General features: G+C 39.2%; 1 protein-coding gene across 19 annotated transcripts in view; it reads right to left on the bottom strand.

Annotated features, from left to right (window-relative positions):
* Nucleotides 1–22323, bottom strand: part of LOC139416625 (immunoglobulin-like and fibronectin type III domain-containing protein 1) — a 44370-nt gene that overhangs the window by 10301 nt on the left and 11746 nt on the right. For 2 of the 19 annotated variants that reach the window (XM_071165509.1, XM_071165513.1), the window contains 16 exons: nucleotides 22148–22287; nucleotides 21964–22063; nucleotides 21824–21868; nucleotides 21286–21345; nucleotides 17010–17052; nucleotides 15664–15853; nucleotides 15241–15354; nucleotides 14628–14790; nucleotides 14247–14519; nucleotides 13523–13939; nucleotides 13187–13291; nucleotides 12786–12803; nucleotides 12514–12576; nucleotides 12180–12284; nucleotides 4885–4992; nucleotides 1288–1395 (listed from right to left, as the gene is read on the bottom strand). In XM_071165509.1, coding sequence (XP_071021610.1) covers nucleotides 1288–1395; nucleotides 4885–4992; nucleotides 12180–12284; nucleotides 12514–12576; nucleotides 12786–12803; nucleotides 13187–13291; nucleotides 13523–13939; nucleotides 14247–14519; nucleotides 14628–14790; nucleotides 15241–15354; nucleotides 15664–15853; nucleotides 17010–17052; nucleotides 21286–21345; nucleotides 21824–21868; nucleotides 21964–22063; nucleotides 22148–22287 — 2052 coding nt within the window. Of the gene's footprint in view, nucleotides 1–1287; nucleotides 1396–4884; nucleotides 4993–6111; nucleotides 6217–12179; nucleotides 12285–12513; nucleotides 12577–12785; nucleotides 12804–13186; nucleotides 13292–13522; nucleotides 13940–14246; nucleotides 14520–14627; nucleotides 14791–15240; nucleotides 15355–15663; nucleotides 15854–16354; nucleotides 16591–17009; nucleotides 17053–21285; nucleotides 21346–21823; nucleotides 21869–21963; nucleotides 22064–22147; nucleotides 22288–22323 lie in introns of those variants that run through there. The other 17 variants (XM_071165514.1, XM_071165517.1, XM_071165510.1 and 14 more) reach the window with 16 other exon arrangements.

Here is a 22323-nt window from a genome sequence, read left to right as displayed (position 1 = left end):
ATCTACACACAAACTATCCAAATAAAGTGTTACCCAATACTCTAGCACCCTCCCCTTGCGAGGACAATGACACTGAACTTTTTTCTAAATTGTTTTATGAGATTGGAGAACATGTTGGGCGGGATCTTAGACCATACTTCCATACAGAATCTTTCCAGATCCTTGATATCCTTTGTGTCCTCTAATGGACTGCTCTCTTCAATTCAAACCACAGGTTTTCAATGGGGTTCGAGTCTGGAGACTGATATGTCCAAATGCAAAACATTTCTTCGTGGATTTTGATTAGTACTTGGGGTTATTGTCTTGCTGGAAGATCTACTTGCAGCAAAATGTCAGCCTCCTGGCAAAGGCAACAAGGTTTTTGGCTAAAATGTCCTGGTACTTGGCAAAGTTCATGATGCCGTTGCCCCAGGACCAGTGGATGAAAAATAGCCCCATGACATCAAAGATTGACCACCATATTAAGTATGAGGTACGTTTCTGCATATGCTTTTGTTTTCCAATGCCAAACCCACCACTGGTGTGCATGGCCAAAGAGCTCTAGTTTCATGTCATCTGACCATAGCACCGCCTGGAGTTTGATAAATGGCATTGGCATTTGGATTGGATCCAGTGCTATGGTCAGATGACATGAAAATCGAGCTCTTTGGCCACGTACACCAGCAGTGGATTTTGTCGTAGATAAAGACTCAGTATCATTACCCTTGCAAGGGGAGGGTGCTGGAGTATTGAAAACAGGAGATCCTATTATTACTTGTTCAACAAAATCATTCTCTGAGCAATTGTTTTAGTACAAAAATGTAAAATGTCCTTTTTTTGCATGCAATATAGCTCAGTATTTGTATTCTTTATTTTATACAGTCTTTTTTGCTCATCTTTATCAAGGGTGCCAATAATGATGGACCTGACTGTACATATACTGTATAAATAAGCCCCATCATGTACAATTTAGTTAGAAGAGTTCTATGGAACATAGAAGAGTTTTATAGAACATCCACCCAGAAGAACACATTGCATGGAAAATTCTATTGATGTTATTATAGGACTACATAAATCCATTCTCAAAAATGAACATACTTTTGGTTACTTTGAGATGCGCAAATACAGTATGGTAAGAGATGAGATTCAACATTCCCCTTTAAGGTACATGTATCTTCTCAGTGTTAACAGATGATCCTGTTACAACAGTACCATATTTCTCCAATTATTTCCCAAACTTGAGTGATACTCATGTGAATGCCATCTCCTCCATGCAGTCAGTACATGACGTCACGTGTGGTCTCTTACCAATCACTGTGTCCTTCAGCAGTGGGCCTTGCCTTGTGCTCTCTGAACGCTTGCCAGATGCATCAGTGTACTCCTCCGTTTCTCCTGTACCACTTTGCCCATTGGGATCTGTGATTTGGCCATAAAATAATACAAATATTGCAAGCAATTTCCAAAATGTTATTTTGTTAAATCTGAAATGAACCCATCAGCTGTAGGCTTGGAGTTCTTAAAATGGTCTTGACATGGATATACTGTTTCCATGGTTTGTTTTACAACAATTTGTTAAATATTTGGAAATCAAGGAAGCTTTCAATGTCTTTTGAATAGAACACAAAAAGCATGGCAGCGATAACCAAACACACAACACAACAAGCCTCTCAATGTGATCAGGGATTATATACACTGAGTGTACAACACATTAGGATCACCTTCCTAAATATTGAGTTGCACTCCCCTCCCTCTTTTGCTTTGCCCATTCACCCTCTGAATGGCACATACACAATCCATGTCTCAATTGTCTCAAAGCTTAAAATTCCTTCTTTAACCTGTCTCGGCCCCTTCATCTACACTGCTTTAAGAGGATTTAACAAGTGACATCAATAAGGGATCTTAGCTTTCCATCTGGATTCGCCTCATCAGTTTATGTTATGGAAAGAGCAGGTGTTCCTAATGTTTTGTACACTCAGTGTATATACACTACATGACCAAAAGTATGCGGACACCTGCTCGTCAAACATCTCATTCCAAAATCATGGAGTTGGCCCCCCCTTTGTTGTTATAACATCCTCCACTCTTCTAGGAAGGCTTTCCACTAGATGTTGAAACATTTATGTGGGGACTTGCTTCCATTCAGTCAACAAGAGCATTGGTGAGGTCGGGCACTGATGTTGGGCAATTAGGCATGGCTCGCAGCCAGCGTTCCAATTCATCCCAAAGGTGTTTGATGGGGTTGAGGTCAGGGCTCTGTGCAGGCCAGTCAAGTTCTTCCACACCGATCTCGACAAACTATTTCTGTATGGACCTCGCTTTGTGCACGGGGCATTGTAATGTTGAAACAGGAAAGGGCCTTCCCCAAACTGTTGCCACAAATTTGGAAGCACAGAATCGTCTAGAATGTCATTGTATGCTGTAGTGTTAAGATTTCCCTTCACTGGAAATGAGGGGCCTAGCTTGAACCATGAAAAACAGCCCCAGACCATTATTCCTCCACCACCTTTACAGTTGGTACTATGCATTGGGGCAAGTAGCGTTCTCCTGGCATCTGCCAAACTTAGATTCTTCCGATGGACTGCCAGATGGTGAAGCGTGATTCATCACTCCAGGGAACGTGTTTCCAGGCTTGTGTGTGGCTGCTCGGCCATGGAAACCCATTTTATGAAGCCCTCAATGAACAGTTTTTGTGCTGAAGTTGCTTCCAGAGGCAGTTTGGAACTCAGTAGTGAGTGTTGCAATCAAGGACAGACCATTTTTACTCGCTACACGCTTCAGCAATCGGCAGTCCCATTCCGTGAGCTTGTGTGGCCTACCACTTCGCGGGTGAGCTGTTTCCACTTCACAATAATTGCACTTACAGTTGACCAGGGAAGCTCTAGCAGGGCAAGAATTTGACAAACTGACTTGTTGGAAAGGTGACATCCATGACAGTGCCTGGTTGAAAGTCACTGAGCTGTTCAGTAAGGCCATTCTATTGCCAATGTTTGTCTATGGAGATTGCATGGCTGTGTGCTCGATTTTATACACCTGTAAGCAACGGGTGTGGCTGAAATAGCCAAATCTACTAATTTGAAGGGGTGTCCACATACTTTTGTGTATATATATACAGTACCAGTCAAAAGTTTGGACACACCAACTCATTCCAGGGTTTTTCTTTATTTTGACTATTTTCTACATTGTAGAATAATAGGGAAGAAATCAAAACTATGAAATAACACATATGGAATCATGTAGTAACCAAAATAAAATATATTATTATAAATATTACAAATCAAAATATATTTTAAGTAGCCACCCTTTGCCTTGATGACAGCTTTGCACATTCTTGGCATTCTCTCAACCAGCTTCATGAGGTAGTCACCTGGAATTCATTTCAATTAACAGGTGTGCCTTGTTAAAAGTTAATTGGTGGAATTTCTTTCCTTCTTAATGTGTTTGAGCCAATCAGTTGTATTGTGACAAGGTAGGGGTAGTATACAGAAGATAGCGCTATCTGGTAAAAGACCAAGTCCATATTATGGCAAGAAAAGCTCAACTAAGCAAAGAGAGATGACAGTCCATCATTACTGTAAGACATGAAGGTCAGTCAATGCGAAAATGTTCAAGAACTTCGAAAGTTTCTTCAAGTGCAGTCGCAAAAACCATCATGCGCTATGATGAAACTGGCTCTCATCAGGACCACCACAGGAAAAGAAGACCTAGAGTTACCTCTGCTGCAGAGGATAAGCTCATTAGTGTTAACTGCATCTCAGATTCCAGCCCAAATAAATGCGTTACAGAGTTCAAGTAACAGACACATCTCAACATCAACTGTTCAAAGGAGACGTGAATCAGGCCGAATTGCTGCAAAGCAAACCACTACTACAGAACACCAATAAGAAGAAGAGACTTGCTTGGGCCAAGAAACACGATCAATGGACATTAGACCGGTGGAAATCTGTCCTTTGGTCTGATGAGTCCAAATTTGAGATTTTGGGTTCCAGCCGCCGTGTCTTTGTGAGAAGCAGAGTAGGTGAACGGATGATCTCCGCATGTGTAATTCCCACCGTGAAGCATGGAGGTGTGATGGTGCTTTGCTGGTGCTTTGCTGGTGACACTGTCTGTGATTTATTTAGAATTCAAGGCACACTTAACCAGCATGGCTACCACAGCATTCTGCAGAGATATGCCATCCCATCTTGTTTGCGCTTAGTGGGACTCTCACTTGTTTTTCAACAGGACAATGACCCAACACACCTCCAGGCTGTGTAAGGGCTATTTGACCAAGAAGGAGAGTGATGGTGCTGCATCAGATGACCTGGCCTGCACAATCACCTGACCTCAACCCAATTGAGATGGGTTGGGATGACTTGAACCGCAGAGTGAAAGAAAAGCAGCCAACAAGTGCTCAGCATATGTGGGAACTCAAGACTGTTGGAAAAGCATTCCAGGTGAAGCTGGTTGAGAGAATGCCAAGCGTATGCAAAGCTGTCATCAAGGCAAAGGGTGGCTACTTTGGTTACTACATGATTCCATGTGTTATTTCATAGTTTTGATGTCTTCACTATTGTTCTACAATGTAGAAAATAGTAAAAATAAAGAAACACTCTTAAATGAGTAGGTGTGTCCAAACTTTTGACTGTTACTGTACATAGATATATAGCTAAATACATATATATTTAAGCCCCATCTAGTAACATTTTGTCAGAAGAGTTCTACGGAACATAGAAGTTTCATAGAACATATCCCCAGAAGAACACATCACAAGGAAGATACTGTGGATGTTATCATAGGACTATGGAAATCTATTCCAGAAAAGTATCATATTATTGGCTATTCTTAAATCTTGTTAAAGCCATCGCCATCTCCTCCATTCAGTCAGTGCATGACGTCACGTGTATGACATCACGCATGGTCTCTTACCAATCACTGTGTCTTTCAGCAGTGGGCCTTGCCTTGTGCGCACTGAATGCATGCCAGCCGCATCAATGTACTCTTCAGTTTCTCCTGTCCCACTTTTCACATTGGGATCTGTTGTTTGGCCGTAAAATAATAAAAACCTTGATGGCACTTTCCACAATTACTTTTCATTTGATTGAATATGAAAATAAACCATCCGCTTTATGATTGTAATGGAAACAGTGACTTGACATAGCAACAATGAACAATACATGACAAAATAACCATATATATACACAGATTAATAGAACAAAAACACACTCAGACATATTATTGTGAACAAAACATACATTGGGACATACAAACAAACCAGTAACACTTTACATTAAGGCATACTTAAAAGGGATTTCTGTAGGGGTTTATAAGTCGTTTATAAAGAGTAAATTATATCTTTAATGTTTCTGTTTTTTAAAACCACATATAAACCCCTTTTAAATCCTTTTAGGTAAGTATTCGTTAATGTGAAGTCTTACCAACAAACACTGTTCTACACATATGAACAAACTTGAACATGTCACAAAGATATAAAGCAGAAAGTTGTGGACAGACAAACATGTTTGACCAATTGTTTTCAAGAGAGGTCATTCTAAGTAATACTTTGTCTTCTAATCTGAACTTGGATAAGATCAGATGTTGTGTTGGTGTCTATTGACGTCTTTTCACGATGAACAGATCCTCAACCATGCTGTTGGCATGGAGATTCTGGTATCAGAGTTATTGGAATGGTCTTCCCATGCAGATATTGTTTCCATTGTTTGTTTCACAAATATTTGTTGAATATTTGAAAATCAAGGACGCTTTCAAAGTCTTATGAGTAGAACACAAAAAGCATGACAGAAATACACAAACACACAACACAACAAGCCTCTACAGGATTCAGGGATTAGATATATTTTCGTATTATTGTAGATATGTAAAGTTTAGTTTTATGGAACATAGAAAAGTTTAATAGATATTCCATTGAAGATACTACTGATGTTAGAGGACTGCATACTGTACATTCATTCTCAAAAATAAACAGACATGGGTTATTTTGAGATACTGTATGTATGATTAGATTCAACATTCCCCTTGAATGAACATTTCAGTATCATCTCATCGGTATCATACTTCTCCAAGTTATTTCCCAAACTTGTAGGAACGTCATGTCCTTCGTGCAGTCAGTACACAACGTCACATGTGATCTCTTACCAATCACACTGTCTTTCAGCAGAAGGCCTTGTCTTGTGCGCACTGAACACTTAGCAGACTCATCAGTGTACTCAGTTTCTCCTGTCCCCATTTTCGCATTGGGATCTGTGGTTTGGCCTTAAAGTTAGAATAATCCTGTCGACACTTTTCATAATTACTTTTTGTTTGGTTAAATATAAAACGAAACAATCCATTCATTCCTTGATTGTAATGGTAACGACGACAAGATAGATCTACAAATAAAAATATATGACAAAACAGCCATATATGCAGGTTAATTGAACAAATACACAGACAGACATATTATTGTGAACAAAATAAACACTGGGACATACAAATAAACCAGTAACTCTTTACATTTAGGCATACTTAAAAGGATTTATATAGGGCTTGACAAGTAGTTTATAAACCGTTAATTAGTAGTTCACATAGAAAGTTTAGAATTCTGTTATACAGTTATAACACATTGGTTAATTTGGTACTGGCCAAATAATGAGCTAATATATGACTGCAATGTTATTGATTATTATTGTGAGTAAAGCCAGTGCTGTCATATAAGCTCAGTATTTGGCTAGCAGATAAATGAGAAGCACAATTTCTACCAATGTATCATTACTGTTTATTACAGATTTATAAACTATCTACAACAGCTTATAAACTACCTATAAACCTTTTAAAATACCTTAAGATAAGTATTCCTTAACCTGTTCAACTTTGACACCCTCTGGTGGCATTTTCTAAACTACACAATATTGTATACTACACGCTTAGTACTGTTAGAAAGGTAAGAACTGTGGGATTCCAATTGTCAAATGTTGGAGAATAATACATTTGAAAGTCTAGGTGTTTTCATAAAATATGTCACCAATTACTGTTCCAAAAGGATAAATAGGAACACAGCCATTTCAAAAGTGCAGGGCTTGTGCAATGTCATTTTTCGTCTTATAGGAATAATTAGTTGTCTTACTGGAATGATATACATATGAGGAGAAAGCTAAAGCCTCTACCTATCCATTGATGTAAATATATCCCCTGTCTGATTCCCAGTTCGTCCACTAGATGACAGTAGGTGATCACAAGATGTCTCTTGGCCTCTTGAAACCAGTTGCGTCTGGTTTGGGTAATGTGTCACTGTGCCAAAATGGCCGAACGGATTTTCAAGCCTGACATATTAAAACGACCCTAGCAATCACGGCTTTCAGGAATAAGACATAAACAGGTGAGGAAACTTCAAATGTATTTTCCCATTCACTTTTCCTATTGTAAACGAGTGAGAGAGATCAACAGCGCATGCGGAGGATGCATTTTAGATAATGTGGATGGAGAAGGAAATGCATTTCTTTACAACAGTGGTCACCAACCTTTTCTGAGTCAAGATCACTTTCTGAGTCAAAATGCATGCCAAGAACTACAGCTTTGATTGTTTATTAACATGACTTTCAAAAATGTAAGCCTATGCAACATTAACCAATTAAAAACAGTACTGTAGCAATGAGGTTTGTGCAGTAAGCTTTAGGCCCAATACATTTTCACCGCATACTGGCTTTGCTTGAATTTACCTGCATTTCCCTACAATTAATTGTTTTTCGGGAATAAAAAAAAAATATATACAGTATTTCAAAATTTGAGATAGGCTATATGATCACACCATTAATAGAGCCATTGCTGTATTACTTGTGAGGCACAGCTGAGTGAGCATACATTTAAATAATTTGCTTTTTATTTTACTGGGCTGATGGTGCCTGCATCTGATGGTCAGTCTCAGCAGAGGGAGAGAGCAGCAGACTAATAAAACAAGGATCCCACGGAACCCAAACCTGCTGCGTGCGTGCGCCATCGTGTGTAACCGATGTGAAATGGCTAGCTAGTTAGCGGTGATGCGCACTAATAGCATTTTAATCGGTGACGTCACTTGCTTTGAGACCTTGAAGTAGTGGTTCTCTTTGCTCTGCAAGGGCTGCGGCTTTTGTGGAGCGATGGGTAACGATGCTTGGTGGGTGACTTGTTGATCTGTGCAGAGAGTCCCTGGTTCGAGCCCGGCGAAGGGACGGACTAAAGTTAAACTGTTACACATGCATAAATGCATTTTGTCCCCCCACACCAAATGCGATAACGACACGCAGGTTAAAATATCAAAACGAACTCTGAACCAATTACATTAATTTGGGGACAGGTCGAAAAGCATTAAACATTTATGGCAATTTAGCTAGCTAGCTTGCACTTGCTAGCTAATTTGTCCTTTTTTAGCTAGCTTGCTGTTGCTAGCTAATTTGTCCTGGGATATTAACATTGAGTTGTTATTTTACCTGAAATGCACATCCTCTACTCCGCCACTTAATCCACACATAAAACGGTCAACCGAATCGTTTCTAGTCATCTCTCCTCCTTCCAGGCCTTTTCTTCTCTTGACTTTAAATTGAGATTGGCAACTTTCCTAAATTAGGTGCATTACCGCCACTGACTTCGGTCATCTTTCAGTCACCCACGTGGGTATAACCAATGAGGAGATGGCACGTGGGTACCTACTTCTATCAACCAATGAGGAGATGGGAGAGGCAGGACTTGCAGCGCGATCTGCATCAGAAATAGAACTGACTTCTATTTTAGCCGTTAGCAATGCAGATGCTCATTGGCGCGCGCGAGCAGTGTGGGTGCAGTAATTGAATAACATAGATTTCTACATTTATTTTGCACTGCTCGCACAGTGTGTGGATTAATTGTCGGAGTAGAGGACCTTGTACATTTCAGGTAAAATAACAACTCAATGTTTATATCCCAGAACAAATTAGCTAGCAACAGCAAGCTTGCTAAATAGGACACATTAGCTAGCAAGTGCAAGCTAGCTAGCTAAATTGCCATAAATGTTTAATGCTTTTCGACCTGTCCCCAAATTAATATAATTGGTTCAGAGTTTGTTTTGATATTTTAACCTGATGACGGGTTAGGGTTCCCTTTTGGGAACGACCCCTCCCACGTGGCGCATGGAACGCAAAAATATTCTTAGAAATATTTAACCTCCACACATTAACAAGTCCAATACCTCAAATGAAAGATAAACACCTTGTTCATCTACCCAGCATGTCAGATTTGTTAAATGTTTTACGGCGAAAACACACCACATATTTATATTAGACCACCACCGAAACGAAGACAAGAGGCAGCCATTTTGTCCCAGAAAATATAAAATTATAAAAGCAGGATTAAAAAATAAATCATTCACTAACCTTTTGAAAATCTTCATCAGATGACAGTAATAGGACATGTTACACAGTACATTTTTTTTCTTCTTCAATAATATGCCATTTATATCCATAAATGTCCATTTACATTGAATTCATGTTCAGAAAATACTCAAAAATGTCAGCAGAAAATATAGGTAGCGCCGCAAGATAACGTAAATAGACATCATAAACTTTGACTAAATATACATGTTCTACATATAGTTAGAAAGATACACTGCTTCTTAATGCAATCGCTTTGTTACATTTCTTTTTAACGTTACAGAAATCGCTCACTATTCAATATTCTGAGACGGCGCTCAGATATAAGCAATATTTCTCCGCTATGTTGGAGTCAACAGAAACACATAATTTCAGCATAAATATTCCCTTACCTTTGATGGTCTTCGTTCAGAATGTACTGGAAGGGTTCATACTTACCCAAAACATTGTTTGGTTTCAAGTCTTGTGTCTTTGTATTAGCATCTGCTAACAATATCAGCTGAAATGCACCAAAAATGTCCTCTGGTCCGGAAAAGTTGTGCATCAAAACATCAAAATTACATATTATATGTCGACTAAACAGGTCAAACTAAGTGCAGAATCAAGCTTTAGGATGTTGTAAACATACAAAACAATTTTCAATTCAACCGGTCATTGTTAGTTCTCCTCCGGAGTGCTGGAACAAAGGAATGGCTGGGACCAATTCGCGCCCTAACGCACAGGTATTTTCTCGCAGCACTCACTCAATTCACTCTCATAGGGCCAATTCTCGCGGGATTTGAACGATTAAACGCTCTACTGAATGAGGACATCTAGTGGAAGACATAGAAAGTGTCCCCAGATCCATAGCTGGTTGGGAAGGGTGGGGGCGATCACGTCAAAGTTGCCCCAACTTTCATGACCACAAAACTAGTTTGGAAGAATGCCTGCCCTGTGAGTTCTGCTATACTTACAGACATAATTCCAACGGTTTTAGAAGCTTTAGAGTGTTTTCTATCCAATAATTATTATTATATGCATATATTATATTATATTATATTTTTTTTCAGTTTACTATAGGCACGCAATTCCTCCAAAGGGGGCAGTATTCTGCCTTAATTAACCTGCATGCCGTGATTGCGTTTGGTGTGGGGGGACAAAATACATTTATGCACGATGGCGCAAGCGTGGGTTCCGTGTAGGGTTCGTCTCTCAACACCCACCGCTCTCCCTTTCCTCCACTGACACTGACCAAAAAGGGACACTGTCTTCCAGCTGATGGCGAAACTGGAGTCGCACCGTATTATTTCTGCCTCATACACAAATTCATGTTGTTACTCATATGAACAGAGAAAGTGAAATATTCCTTGAAATTAAAAAAGACCCAAGCCGCTAATAATGTAATGAAACATCAGGGAGCAGGTCTCGCTTCTAGCCCGAGGTCCGGTACGCTACCGACTGTGCTGCAAAATCATGCTGGTGCAGCAGTCGATTTCCGATCACTTCTGACACCAATGTAATGAAACAGCAGGGAGCAGGTCTCTGACCCACGACCTTCTAGCCCGAGGTCCGGCGCGCTATCGACTGTGCCGCAAAAGCATGCTCGTGCAGCAGAGTCGATTTCCGTGCTTATAAACCCAGGGTCGTTACAATAACAACAACACAATAACAACAACGCAAGATATACTTTCCTACTCATTCATTACTGCTGCACTGCTTGTTGTAGCGCTGAGTGGAAATAGGAAGAACGCACATTTTATGGCTTATAAAAGTGTTGAATACAAAGTGCTGAATACAAAGTGTTAAACATGAACTCACTCAAAAAAACAGCAGTTCTTTGCTGTATTCGTTGACAGTCTCTCTCTAGTCATGGTTTTAAAAGTTTTGAAATCTCACAGTATCAATTTTGTCGTAGCTTTCTTTTATGCCTGCTACGTTACTGCAGACTCTGATATCTGAACAATCTGATTGGCCAGCGGTAGCATAGTGTACTTGATTTCCTCTCCAGGCCCACCGGGAAGGCAGAGTTTGTACCTTCAGACACATGAAATTGCAACAGTTTGCCTACCCGGCGCGCAGGGCTTCTGAATTGGCTGCACCTACCACCAACCGCTCGAGACTAATAAAAAAAATAGTAACACAAGGCTTTATCGTTGGGTTTTTATAGAAATGTTTGGCGATTGGCTAGAAAGGCCTTGGAGATCGACAAGTCAATCGCAATCGACCGGTTGGTGACCACTGCTTTACAATGACCATTAGGGTGTACCTTTTCCATACACACTAAAAGTTTGAGCTTTTTGTGACTTTACCTACAATGCATACTCTATGAATATGGCCAAAGCAAGGAGTGGGGGGTAACCAAACTGTCTGGACCCGGTACCAGGTCCAAAACAGCCCCTCAGAGTTTTTAAACGGTTTGTTAAAAGTGTTACTAATAAGAACAAACTGTTCTATACGAACAGACTTGAATAAGTCACAGAGAGATAACATACACATGTGAACAGAAGAACTTGTTAGAAAATAATGCATGAGATTCAATATTTTAACTATATACTATTTTTAGTTTTTATTTATTTATAAAATACATATTGCTTGTTAAAACTATGGTTAAGTAAACTGCATACTGGTTAACCACTTGATGTCAAGTGGAATACAAATGATACTGTAACTGTATTACTGCATGTTACTCTAAGTTCAATTACTGTACGGTTAGTTAAAATGTTGACAAATTAAAATAACGTTTTCCGTTTTTTCCCGTTTTTATCATTTAATGCAATTCCAAGGTGACTTGTTAATTCATTAAGATGCATCTGAGATTTTAGAGACTACCTCCATGCAGTAGCCAAGGTGTGTCAGTGTGATTCTTACCAATGACTGTGTCTGGTATAAGTGGACCAGGATGGCCCTTACGTCCCTTACTGTCTCCATCGCCTTCCCCGTTTGCATTTGGGTCAATGTCATTGTTTGATGCTCCTATCAGTAATTATTATATCAGTTTGAAATATTGTAAAAAATGCATAAACCATTATACAGTAGATCTGAATACATATTGTACATTCTTATTAATGTAGGATGTTGTGCCAATGTGTTATCCTTTTCATTATACAATATTTTTTTAAGTCGTCTATATACATTATCTTTTTCAAGTACAGTATATAACATGTGTCCAATGTGTTTATAATCAAGATATAATTTGTCTTACCTTTGCCTTTGTCCGAAACATCAGTGGATTTCTTGTACTTGTCATCTCTTTCCTTCTCAGCATCTTTGATTTTACATACATAAAATTATTTTAAAAAATGGGTTTACAAGTTGTTTATTAATGGTTAATTATTTGTTTATATAGATTATATAGTATAAACTACTTACACAACCTTTAACATACTTTTAGGTAAGTATTCCTTCATGTAAAGTGTTACTAACAAGAACAAATGTTCTACACAGACTTGAATAAGTCAATGAGACATAACATACCGTTGTGGAGAGAAGAACCTGTTAAACAAATGTTTATAATTTCATGCATGAGATTCAATATTTCAAGTATTTACTATTTTTGACATTAGTGTACTATTTTAAGGTGGGTTTTATCAAATGTATTTTGCTTGTTAACTGTGGTTAAATAAACTGCAATTCTGGTTAATCACTTGATGTTAAGTGGAATACAAATGATACTGTAAGTGTATTACTGCATGTTACTCTAAGTTAAATTACTGTAAGTTTTGTTAAAATGTAGAAAATGTAAATAAAGTAAAATGTTTTTTTAGTGTTTCTCGTTTAATGCAATCCTAAGGTGACTTGTTAATTCATTAAGATGCATCTGAGATTTTAGAGACTACCTCCATGCAGTAGCCAAGGTGTGTCAGTGTGTTTCTTACCAATGACTGCGTCTGGTATAAGTGGACCAGGATGGCCCTTACGTCCCTTACTGTCTCCATCGCCTTCCCCATTTGCGTTTGGGTCAATATCATAATTTGATGTTCCTATCAGTAATTATTGTATCAGTTGTCAATTTGAAATATCGTCAAAAATGCATAAACCAATATACACCTGAATACATATTGTACATTCCTATTAACATAGGATGTTGTGACAATGTGTTATCCTTTTCATTATACCTTATTTTTCAAAGTCGACCCTATTACTTTCCTTTTTCTTTTTCAGTATATAACATATGTCCAATGTGTTTATAATAGGGATATCATTTGTCTTACCTTTGCATTTGTCAGAATCATCAGTGGATTTCTTGTTCTTCTTGTCATCTTCTTCCTTTTCAGAGTCTTTCGTTTCGCCAACTGATTTGCCAACTGATTTTCCACCATCTTTGGATTTGTTTGATCCACTTTTAGACTTGTTTTTTCCATCTCCGGTGTCTTTGCCTTCCCCACTGTCTCCGCCTTCCCCACTGTCTCCATCCCCAGTATCAGGAGGAGGGGGTGCCAGGAGTGCCTCTCGGGCAAGCCTCTCCTCCTCCGCTCTGGCTTTGTTTGCAGCGTCGATCTGCTCCTGCCTTTCCTTCGCCAGTTTTTCCTGCTGCTCTTGAGCCAGTTTCCCCAGATCCAACCCTGTTCCACCAGCCTGGGTTGTTTTACGGGTCTTCTTTTTACCATGGGAAGCAGGGTCGCTGTCAGCTGAGAGAGAGAGAGAGAGAGAGAGAGAGAGAGAGAGAGAGAGAGAGAGAGAGAGCGGGTGAGAGAAAGGGAACAGATAGGGGAATACTGTACAAGGTGCTCAGTGAGCATGGTTATTAAAATGATTATTAATATGGAACATTTCGATAAGTGTTGAGAAGACATAGTACCTCTCAAATCTGTCATGAGACCAGAACTGAGTTAGCGAGGTGAATAGTATATGTTGTTCAACCAAAAATGAATCCATCTGCTGTTTCCTTCATCTGAAAAATTACATATTGTGCAAGATATGAAGATATAATGTTACCTTCCACTATCAGCCAGGCACTGCATGTCTTGATTCCTGCCGCAGCAGAGTAGATGCCCTTGTCCAGCTGGCTACAGTCCTTTATTAGCAGTCTGTGGATCAGCTTGTCTTCTGATACAGTTATAGTGTATTTCTCTCCCTCCTCCAGAGTGGCATTCTTGCCCATCCATTTGATTCTGGGCCAGGGATGTGACAGGACACACTCAAACATAGCATCCTCTCTCTCTTTGGCCTTCACCTCCTGGATCTTGACAATGAAATCCACTGTGGGAACTGGGAGTAAAAGGGCAAATGGAACAAGCTCATGGGAATAAATAAGGACAGTTTATTATCTTCTATCAAAAAGGAATGCTATTCATAATCACTCTGTGATCATCTTACTCTTGAAGTCTGTAGAGAACAGATTGACCTCCTCAACATCCACCTGATAGAGCCCAGCATCCTCTGCCTTAAGGTCACGCACACTGAAGATTAACTTCTTCCCAACAGTCTTTAAGCTGTGTTTCATTTCTTCTTCATCACTATAGGGAATCATTACACCATCCTGCAAGATGATACAGAGTTCACACAGTGACAGCTACTATCAGATATAAGTTCAAATTAAGTTCATTTCAACATTTAAAAAAAAAGAAAAAACTAAAATCCTCATAGTTGATGGGATGTATGACAATGTACATGTTTTGACATGGATATCATGGCAAAATGATAACGGGATGAAGTTACTCTGGAACCATAGAACATGTGATTATATGCCTGGAACTTTGGGTGAGACATTTAAAGGAGATACTACTGCCTTACAAGAAAGAAGGTGACAAACTCTGTTTTAATTCTGCAATGTCAGTCTTTCCTTTAAGGCAGTTGTCATCCATTAAAATGCTGTACAATATTGAATGACAAGTTTGTTGTGTAAGTTGAGATAAAAGCTCAATTATGTATAATGATACCTTTGCCTCATGTGGAATCTGAATCAGAGGTCAACTTCTAGATGTCTCACCTTGTAGAGGAAAATCCTACTGGTGAGGTCTTTGAGCTCAAGGTCAAACTCAAACGAAGCAATGCCTAGTCCTTTAATATCAATATGTTTCAGGTTATTGATGGTCTCAATATACTGAGGAAGGGATGGCAGATGGTTTGGAAGATCACCATGAGGAAAAGGGTGGAGAGAAAATAATGGATGAGAGGGAGGGGAGTGGAGAGAAATGGAGTTTAAAATCACGAGGATGAAATGATAGGTTAAGGCTATTGCCACAATGACTTAATGTAGTTAACTAGTTACACTTAAATGTCAGACATTATGAATCCTGAGGTTCATAGTGGTCATGTAGGTTTTCACACTAGCCATTAGCTACATTATATGACCAAAAACAGTACACACAGAAGACGTTTTGCACATACTGAATGTGCCCAATTCTCAAACCTTGGCCTGTTCCTCCTGTCTCTCCTTTTTCTTCTCACTGAGTTTCTTCAGCATTACACGGAAGTCTTTGACACCAAACTCAGCGCAGATTCGTTCATAGTCCTTCCTGTCTGCACTCATGATGATTTCCCAGAACTTTTCATCAATTTCTCCAGGTTCTTTCACAGCTTCCTCTTTGTCCACTCCCTTCCTGGTTGAAACATGTCAGAAGCATTGCTTGAGTATTGGTACAAAACCATATACCATATTCTGTAGGATCTTCGTCAATGGTGGTCGTTGCCATTTAAAATGATTAGGATGATTTTTGCTTTATTAGCATGGCCTTTTTTCTATTACAGCATATTGGATGACTGTCATTCATATTCCATTCACCTAGCTCAATGTAACATCGATAGGTTTACGTTACTACATGATACTAGAATTGTCCCTGTACCCATCATGAGTTTGCTACAAACTAAACTGTGAATGAAAGTTTAACATTGAAAACCTTTCCAAGTCAAACCTTCATATCCTGACCGCTAACTATTACACACAGCCTACATCATTGTCAGGTCATAGTCAACATAGTTACAAGAACTAACACGTTAGTAAAGTCGCTCAATCATGCAGTAAAGTGTACTCAGCAGCAATCAGTTTAGCAGTTACACTGGCGGGCTCCGGTGGCAATAAATTAATAAAACCAAAAGCTTACCTTGGTAGCATTCCAGTGTTGGATAGCCATAGCCAGCTAGCTAACATAGCATCCCTCTCTGTTAGCTAGCTACTATGGAAGAAATTAATTTGTTCAAAACTGTTCAAATATTGACTTTCTCTGTCTTTGAGTCAACTACTCACCCCATTTCATGCACTGCAGGGCTAGCTAGCTGTAGCATATGCTTTTAGTACTAGATTCATGCTCTGATCCTTTGATTGGGTGGAAAACATGTCAGTTCATGCTGCAAGAACTCTGATAGATTACTGTGGAAGTCTATGGAAGGGGCTGAGAACCATGAGCCTCATAGGTTTTGTATTAAAGTCAATACCCTACAGAATGCTGCTGAGGCTACTATAGACCTTCATTGCAAAACTGTGTGTTTGAATCAATTATTTAGTGACGCGATTAAATTTAGTATAGTTTTATCTAAAAAGGATAACTTCTTTAATGTTTCACTATTTACATTTTTCTGGTTCTCCCCTTACTCCTCTGAAGAGCCTCCACTGAGCTTAGTTTCCCCATTTGTAAGCATTGTGGTCATCCCATCGCACTGTTTTGTCAGGCACAGAGGTCCCTGTTTACAAATACATGTAATGTAAATAGAAGGATTTGGTTACTGATATCATGATATCATGATCGTCTCATATCTTACCTTTTTCTGAGCAATTTCCTGAACTCTGCTGGATCTACTGAACCTAAACAAAATAAAAGAAACTCGAATTTACCCAACTTAATGTAAAGTGACAAGATACCGTTGGAGTCTGGTGGGAGGAGCTATAGGAGGATGGGCTCATTGTATTGGCTGGAATGGAATAAATGGAACCGTATCAAACACCTCAAACATATGGAAACCACTTTCCATTTACTCCATTCCAGCCAATACAATGAGCAAGTCGTGCTATATCTCCTCATACTAGCCTCCACTGCAGAATACTCACTGGGCAAAAACTAGTTGAATCAACGTTGCTCCCACATTATTTCAACAAAATAAATAAATGTGATGATGTTAAATCAACATGGAAAACTGATTGGATTTGCAAAAAGTTATCAATGTAAGCGAATTTCATCTTTTTGGGGGAATTTCATGTTGAATTCACATTAGCTGACAACTCAACCAAATGTAAATCAAACTAGATGTTGAACTGATGTCTGTGCCCAGTGGGTAGTCACATTAAATATCTGGTTCTAGTAACACCTTATTTGGATAGACCCAAATAGATGTTCAACTAACTGCCAACAAACTATTCAACCAACTACTCACTACCCGAAATTTGATAGTTTGAACATCTACAGTATGGATGATCTATTGGGGAGTATGTATCCAAATGTCTAAAAATGGTGCTATTGGTGGTGGAGGGTTCAGTAAGGAGGAAACTAGATGGTAACAGGGCAGCTAAACCAAATTCATGTTTTGCAGAGCAGGATACATCATATTCATTTAAATGAAAACAGGTGTATGCCCGTCGGCTTTGCAAGATTACGCTTTGGTTCTAGATTTCAACATGCAGCTCACGCCCGAGAACAACAGGATAAAATGCATCACTCTACTCACCTCAACAAAAAGTAATGATTCCAATGTAGCAGATAAAAAACATACTGTTTTCTCACTGCTCCAGTGTAGCTTTAGAGTAGTTGTGCAATGCCCATGGTGAGGCGGTTACTGTTTAATGTGATGTAGGTAAATAAGCAGTAGCAAAAGTATGTAAAATATGTACAAAGTAAATACAGTGCATTTGAAAAGTATTCAGACCCTTTGACTTTTTCTACATTTTGTTACGTTACTGCCTTATTCTAAAATTAATTAAACCGTTTTCCCTTACCTCATCAATCTACACACAATACCCCATAATGGCAAAGCAAAAATAGGTTTTTAAATTTTTTTGCGAATTTATAAAAAATAAACTGAAATATTCCAATATTACATTTACATAAGCATTCAGACCCTTTACTCAGTACTTGTTGAAGCACCTTTGGCAGCGATTACAGCCTAGAGTCTTCTTGGATAGGACTCTACAAGCGTGGCACACCTGTATTCTCTTCAGAGATGTTCGATTGGATTCAAGTCCGGGCTCTGGCTGGGCCACTCAAGGACATTCAGAGACTTGTCCCGAAGCCACTCCTGTGTTTTCTTGGCTGTGTGCTTAGGGTCGTTGTCCTGTTGAAAGGTAAAACGTCGCCCCAGTCTGAGGTCCTGAGCGCTCTGGAGCAGGTTTTCATCAAGGATCTCTCTGTACTTTGCTCCGTTAATCTATCCCTCAATTCTGTGTGACGACCCTCCCGCTCTGTCTGCCAAATTCTTTCTCTTTGATCTTGTTTTTCTGAATAGGATGTCGGAGTGCGGAGCTGGGAGTGTCGTCAGTGAAATGGGAAGTGTGTCCCGGGGAGAAATTCCCCCATACATTGAGGAGACTCTCCACACAGACACACTGTTGTTTTTGGTTGTGGCATTTTGGGGCTTCTTTGTGTTCATTTGTTTTGGCATCTCTCAACACCCCTCGTTATCACCATGTACTCACTTACACTACTCACTACACACAATTGTTACTTGGATATAGTTTACTTTATTTAATAAACATGTTTGTAATTTCTTTATCTCCTTGTTGTCTCCCTCTTTGTTATGGGCTATGAGTCGATTCTTAACACCTCCCTGTCCCTGCCGCTGAAAAATATCCACACAGCATGATGCTACCACCACCATGCTTCACCATAGGGATGATGCCAGGTTCCAAAAGATGTGACGCTTTGCATTCAGGCCAAAGAGTTCAATCTTGGTTTCATCAGACCAGAGAATCTTGTCATGTGCCTTTAAGTGAGGAGTGGCTTCCGTCTGGTCTCTCTACAATAAAGGCCTGATTGGTGGAGTGCTGCAGAGATGGTTGTCCTTCTGGAAGGTTCTCCCATCTCCACAGAAGAACTCTGGAGCTCAGTCAGATTCTTGGTCACCGCTCTGACCAAGGCCCTTCTCTCCCAAGTGCTCAGTTTGGCCGGGCGGCCAGCTCTAGGAAGAGTGTTGATGGTTCCAAACTTCTTCCATTTAAGAATGATGGAGGCCACTGTGTAGTTATGGATCTTCAATGCTGCAGACATTTTTTGGTACCCTTCCCCAGATGTGTGCCTTGACACAATCCTGTGTCAGAGCTCTGCGGACAATTCCTTCAATCTCATGGCTTGGTTTTTGGCCTTACATGCACTGTCAAATGTGGGACATTATATAGACGCGTGTGCACCTTTCCAAATGATGTCCAATCAATTTAATTTACCACAAGTGGACTCCAATCAAGTTGCAGAAACATCTCAAGGAAACAGGATGCACTTGAGCTCAATTTTGAGTCTCATAGCAAAGGGTCTGAATACTTATGCAAATAAGGTATTTCTGTTTTTTATTGTTAATACATTGGCAAAAATGTTTGAAACCTGTTTTTACTTTGTCATTATGGGGTATTGCGTGTAGATTGATGAGATTTTGCAAAAATGTAATCAATTTTAGAATAAAGCTGTAACGTAACAAAATGTGTAAAAAGTCAAGGGGTTTGTATACGTTCCGAATGCACTATATACACAAAGAAAAGAGGGTTCCTCAAGGGTTCTTTGGGAAAGGTGTGGAATCACAATGACTCAAATAATATTCCTTTGAGCCCTGAAATGATTCTTTGCAGTTCACAAAAGTGTTCTTTGCTCTATGAGTGATAATTCAAATGTTGGGGCGGCGACTCATTCAAATATTTTTGGGTCCAGTTTGCGCACAGCTCTTTTTGTGTAACCATGAGTGAGAGTATCATGCCAGTTAATGTAATCTATTGTGTTATGCCATTACATGTTATATATTACTATGGCTAATGTCAGAGTCTTGTGAAAGAATCACACAAAATGGCCTTGTGAGAAGTGATGTCTAAATCAGTGGTACGCAAGCCTGTCACGTTCTGAACCATCGTTCGTGTGTGTTTTCCTTGTTTTAGTGTTGGTCAGGACGTGAGCTGGGTGGGCATTCTATGTTGGATGTCTTGTTTGTCTATTTCTATGTCTGGCCTGATATGGTTCTCAATCAGAGGCAGGTGTTAGTCATTGTCTCTGATTGGGAACCATATTTAGGTAGCCTGGGTTTCACTGTGTGTTTGTGGGTGATTGTTCCTGTCTCAGTGTTTGCACCAGATAGGACTGTTTAGGTTTTCACATTTCATTGTTTTGTAGTTTATTCATGTATAGTTTTCCTTTATTAAAAACATGAATAACCACCATGCCGCATTTTGGTCCGCCTCTACTTCACCCAAAGAAAACCGTTACAAAGCCGTTCCAGAGCTGGTCTATGAAATCTTTGTCTTCTTCTCTGTTTTTTAAATACAAAATCTGAAAATGTCATCCACAACCACAAAAATACTTTTAAAGAGCTAAAGCAAGTCCCACAATTTTACTTAATTTAAAATTACCATTTTAGTTCATATTGAACAATGGTTTGTCAATGAGCCGGAAGTTGGAAGACAAATGTGTTTGAATGGCTTTGTGCTACATGACGTTAATAGAAAACAATAAACGTGACGATGAACAGACAGGAACATAAACTGGACAGAAATCAAATAATAAGTAATCCTAAATCTAAACCAAGATTATAAGTACTTAATAATGCCAGATAACAGCCATGTAGCAACCTGTCCCCTGTCTGGCTGCAACAGGAATGACAAAGCTTACATGTGTTTCCATCAAGGCCTCACGTTTGAATATAAGCCTACCATTGCAACAAATCAACAAATAATGGAATGAAAAAAATGGATTTTGTGGCCCATGAGAGGGCCACAAAAACACATTCAGGTAATACAAGCACACACAATTGCCATAAATAGACACTTAAATGATTAGTGTAGAACCATGCCTAAGTATTGAATAAACAGGGTACACATTGCTCTCCCACTGGGATTTAGCCAACTGGGCATTACCCAACACAAAGGATGGACGAACACATGGACGAACGAAGTTCTGGTTGACACGCCCCCTTCCTGAGCACGACAAGGGAACAAATATTTCACCTCTTAAATTACGAGGAATCAAAGGTAAGTTCTAATCATTACTTTTAACATAGGAATAGCCATCCTAATAATAACATATGTGCACTTTGTAGGAGTAACATTAAAACACAAAAAGCATGATTAACAGAGTGAAACTAGTGGAGCAGCAAACAAATGTTTGGCGCCAAAACCAATTGAATGACTGCATCCTAAAAATGATACTTGTTGGCAAAGGATCAACAGTACCACATGACATGGTAAGCAAACACATAAATGCAATTATTAAATGTGCTTTCATAATAAAAAAAATGGTTTCCATAAACAATGCTGTTTTTTTAGAGAACAGGTAAAAAATATTAGGCCACGGATTGAAAAATCTCCTTCTCCAAATACTCTTTTGTAGTTTAAAAAAAAACTTTAATCATGGATGGATGGATGGATGGATGGATGAATGAATGAAAATACCCACCTATGTCTTCTAACTGCTCCATGGCCTTCTTCTTCTTGAATCCAACTAATAACAGATGTTTAGGATTAGCACCAAAATACAAGGACTCAACTGATCATACAAGTAAGTTATATGAAGAGTAAAGAAACAAACATTCTCACCCTCAATCACATTCAATGCTGCTGTGCAAATAGCCTTGCCATATTCATTGATAGCATAGCATTTGTAAGTGTCTGCCTCCTCTCCAGACACTCTGTGAATCTGGTGAAATAAATGAACTGTTTAATCACAACTGAACAGATTCATGGGTTATATGCATACTCTTGTGCATAAGGTTAGACTCACCTCTAAAGTATATTCACCAGTAGCTTCATCATATTTCTTTTGAAATGTTTCAGTGTCTGACATATCCCCCTTAGCTCTTCCCCAAGTCACCTCTGGTTTGGGATCCCCACACACATTGGCTTTGAAAATGGCTAATTTACCTGTAGGATGTGCAAAAACATTGATTCATTATGAAA

Source organism: Oncorhynchus clarkii, chromosome 9, assembly GCF_045791955.1.
Source record: "Oncorhynchus clarkii lewisi isolate Uvic-CL-2024 chromosome 9, UVic_Ocla_1.0, whole genome shotgun sequence".
NCBI lineage: Eukaryota > Metazoa > Chordata > Actinopteri > Salmoniformes > Salmonidae > Oncorhynchus > Oncorhynchus clarkii.
Note: the sequence above shows the minus strand (reverse complement) of the source record. Positions and strands in the feature narration are given on the sequence as shown.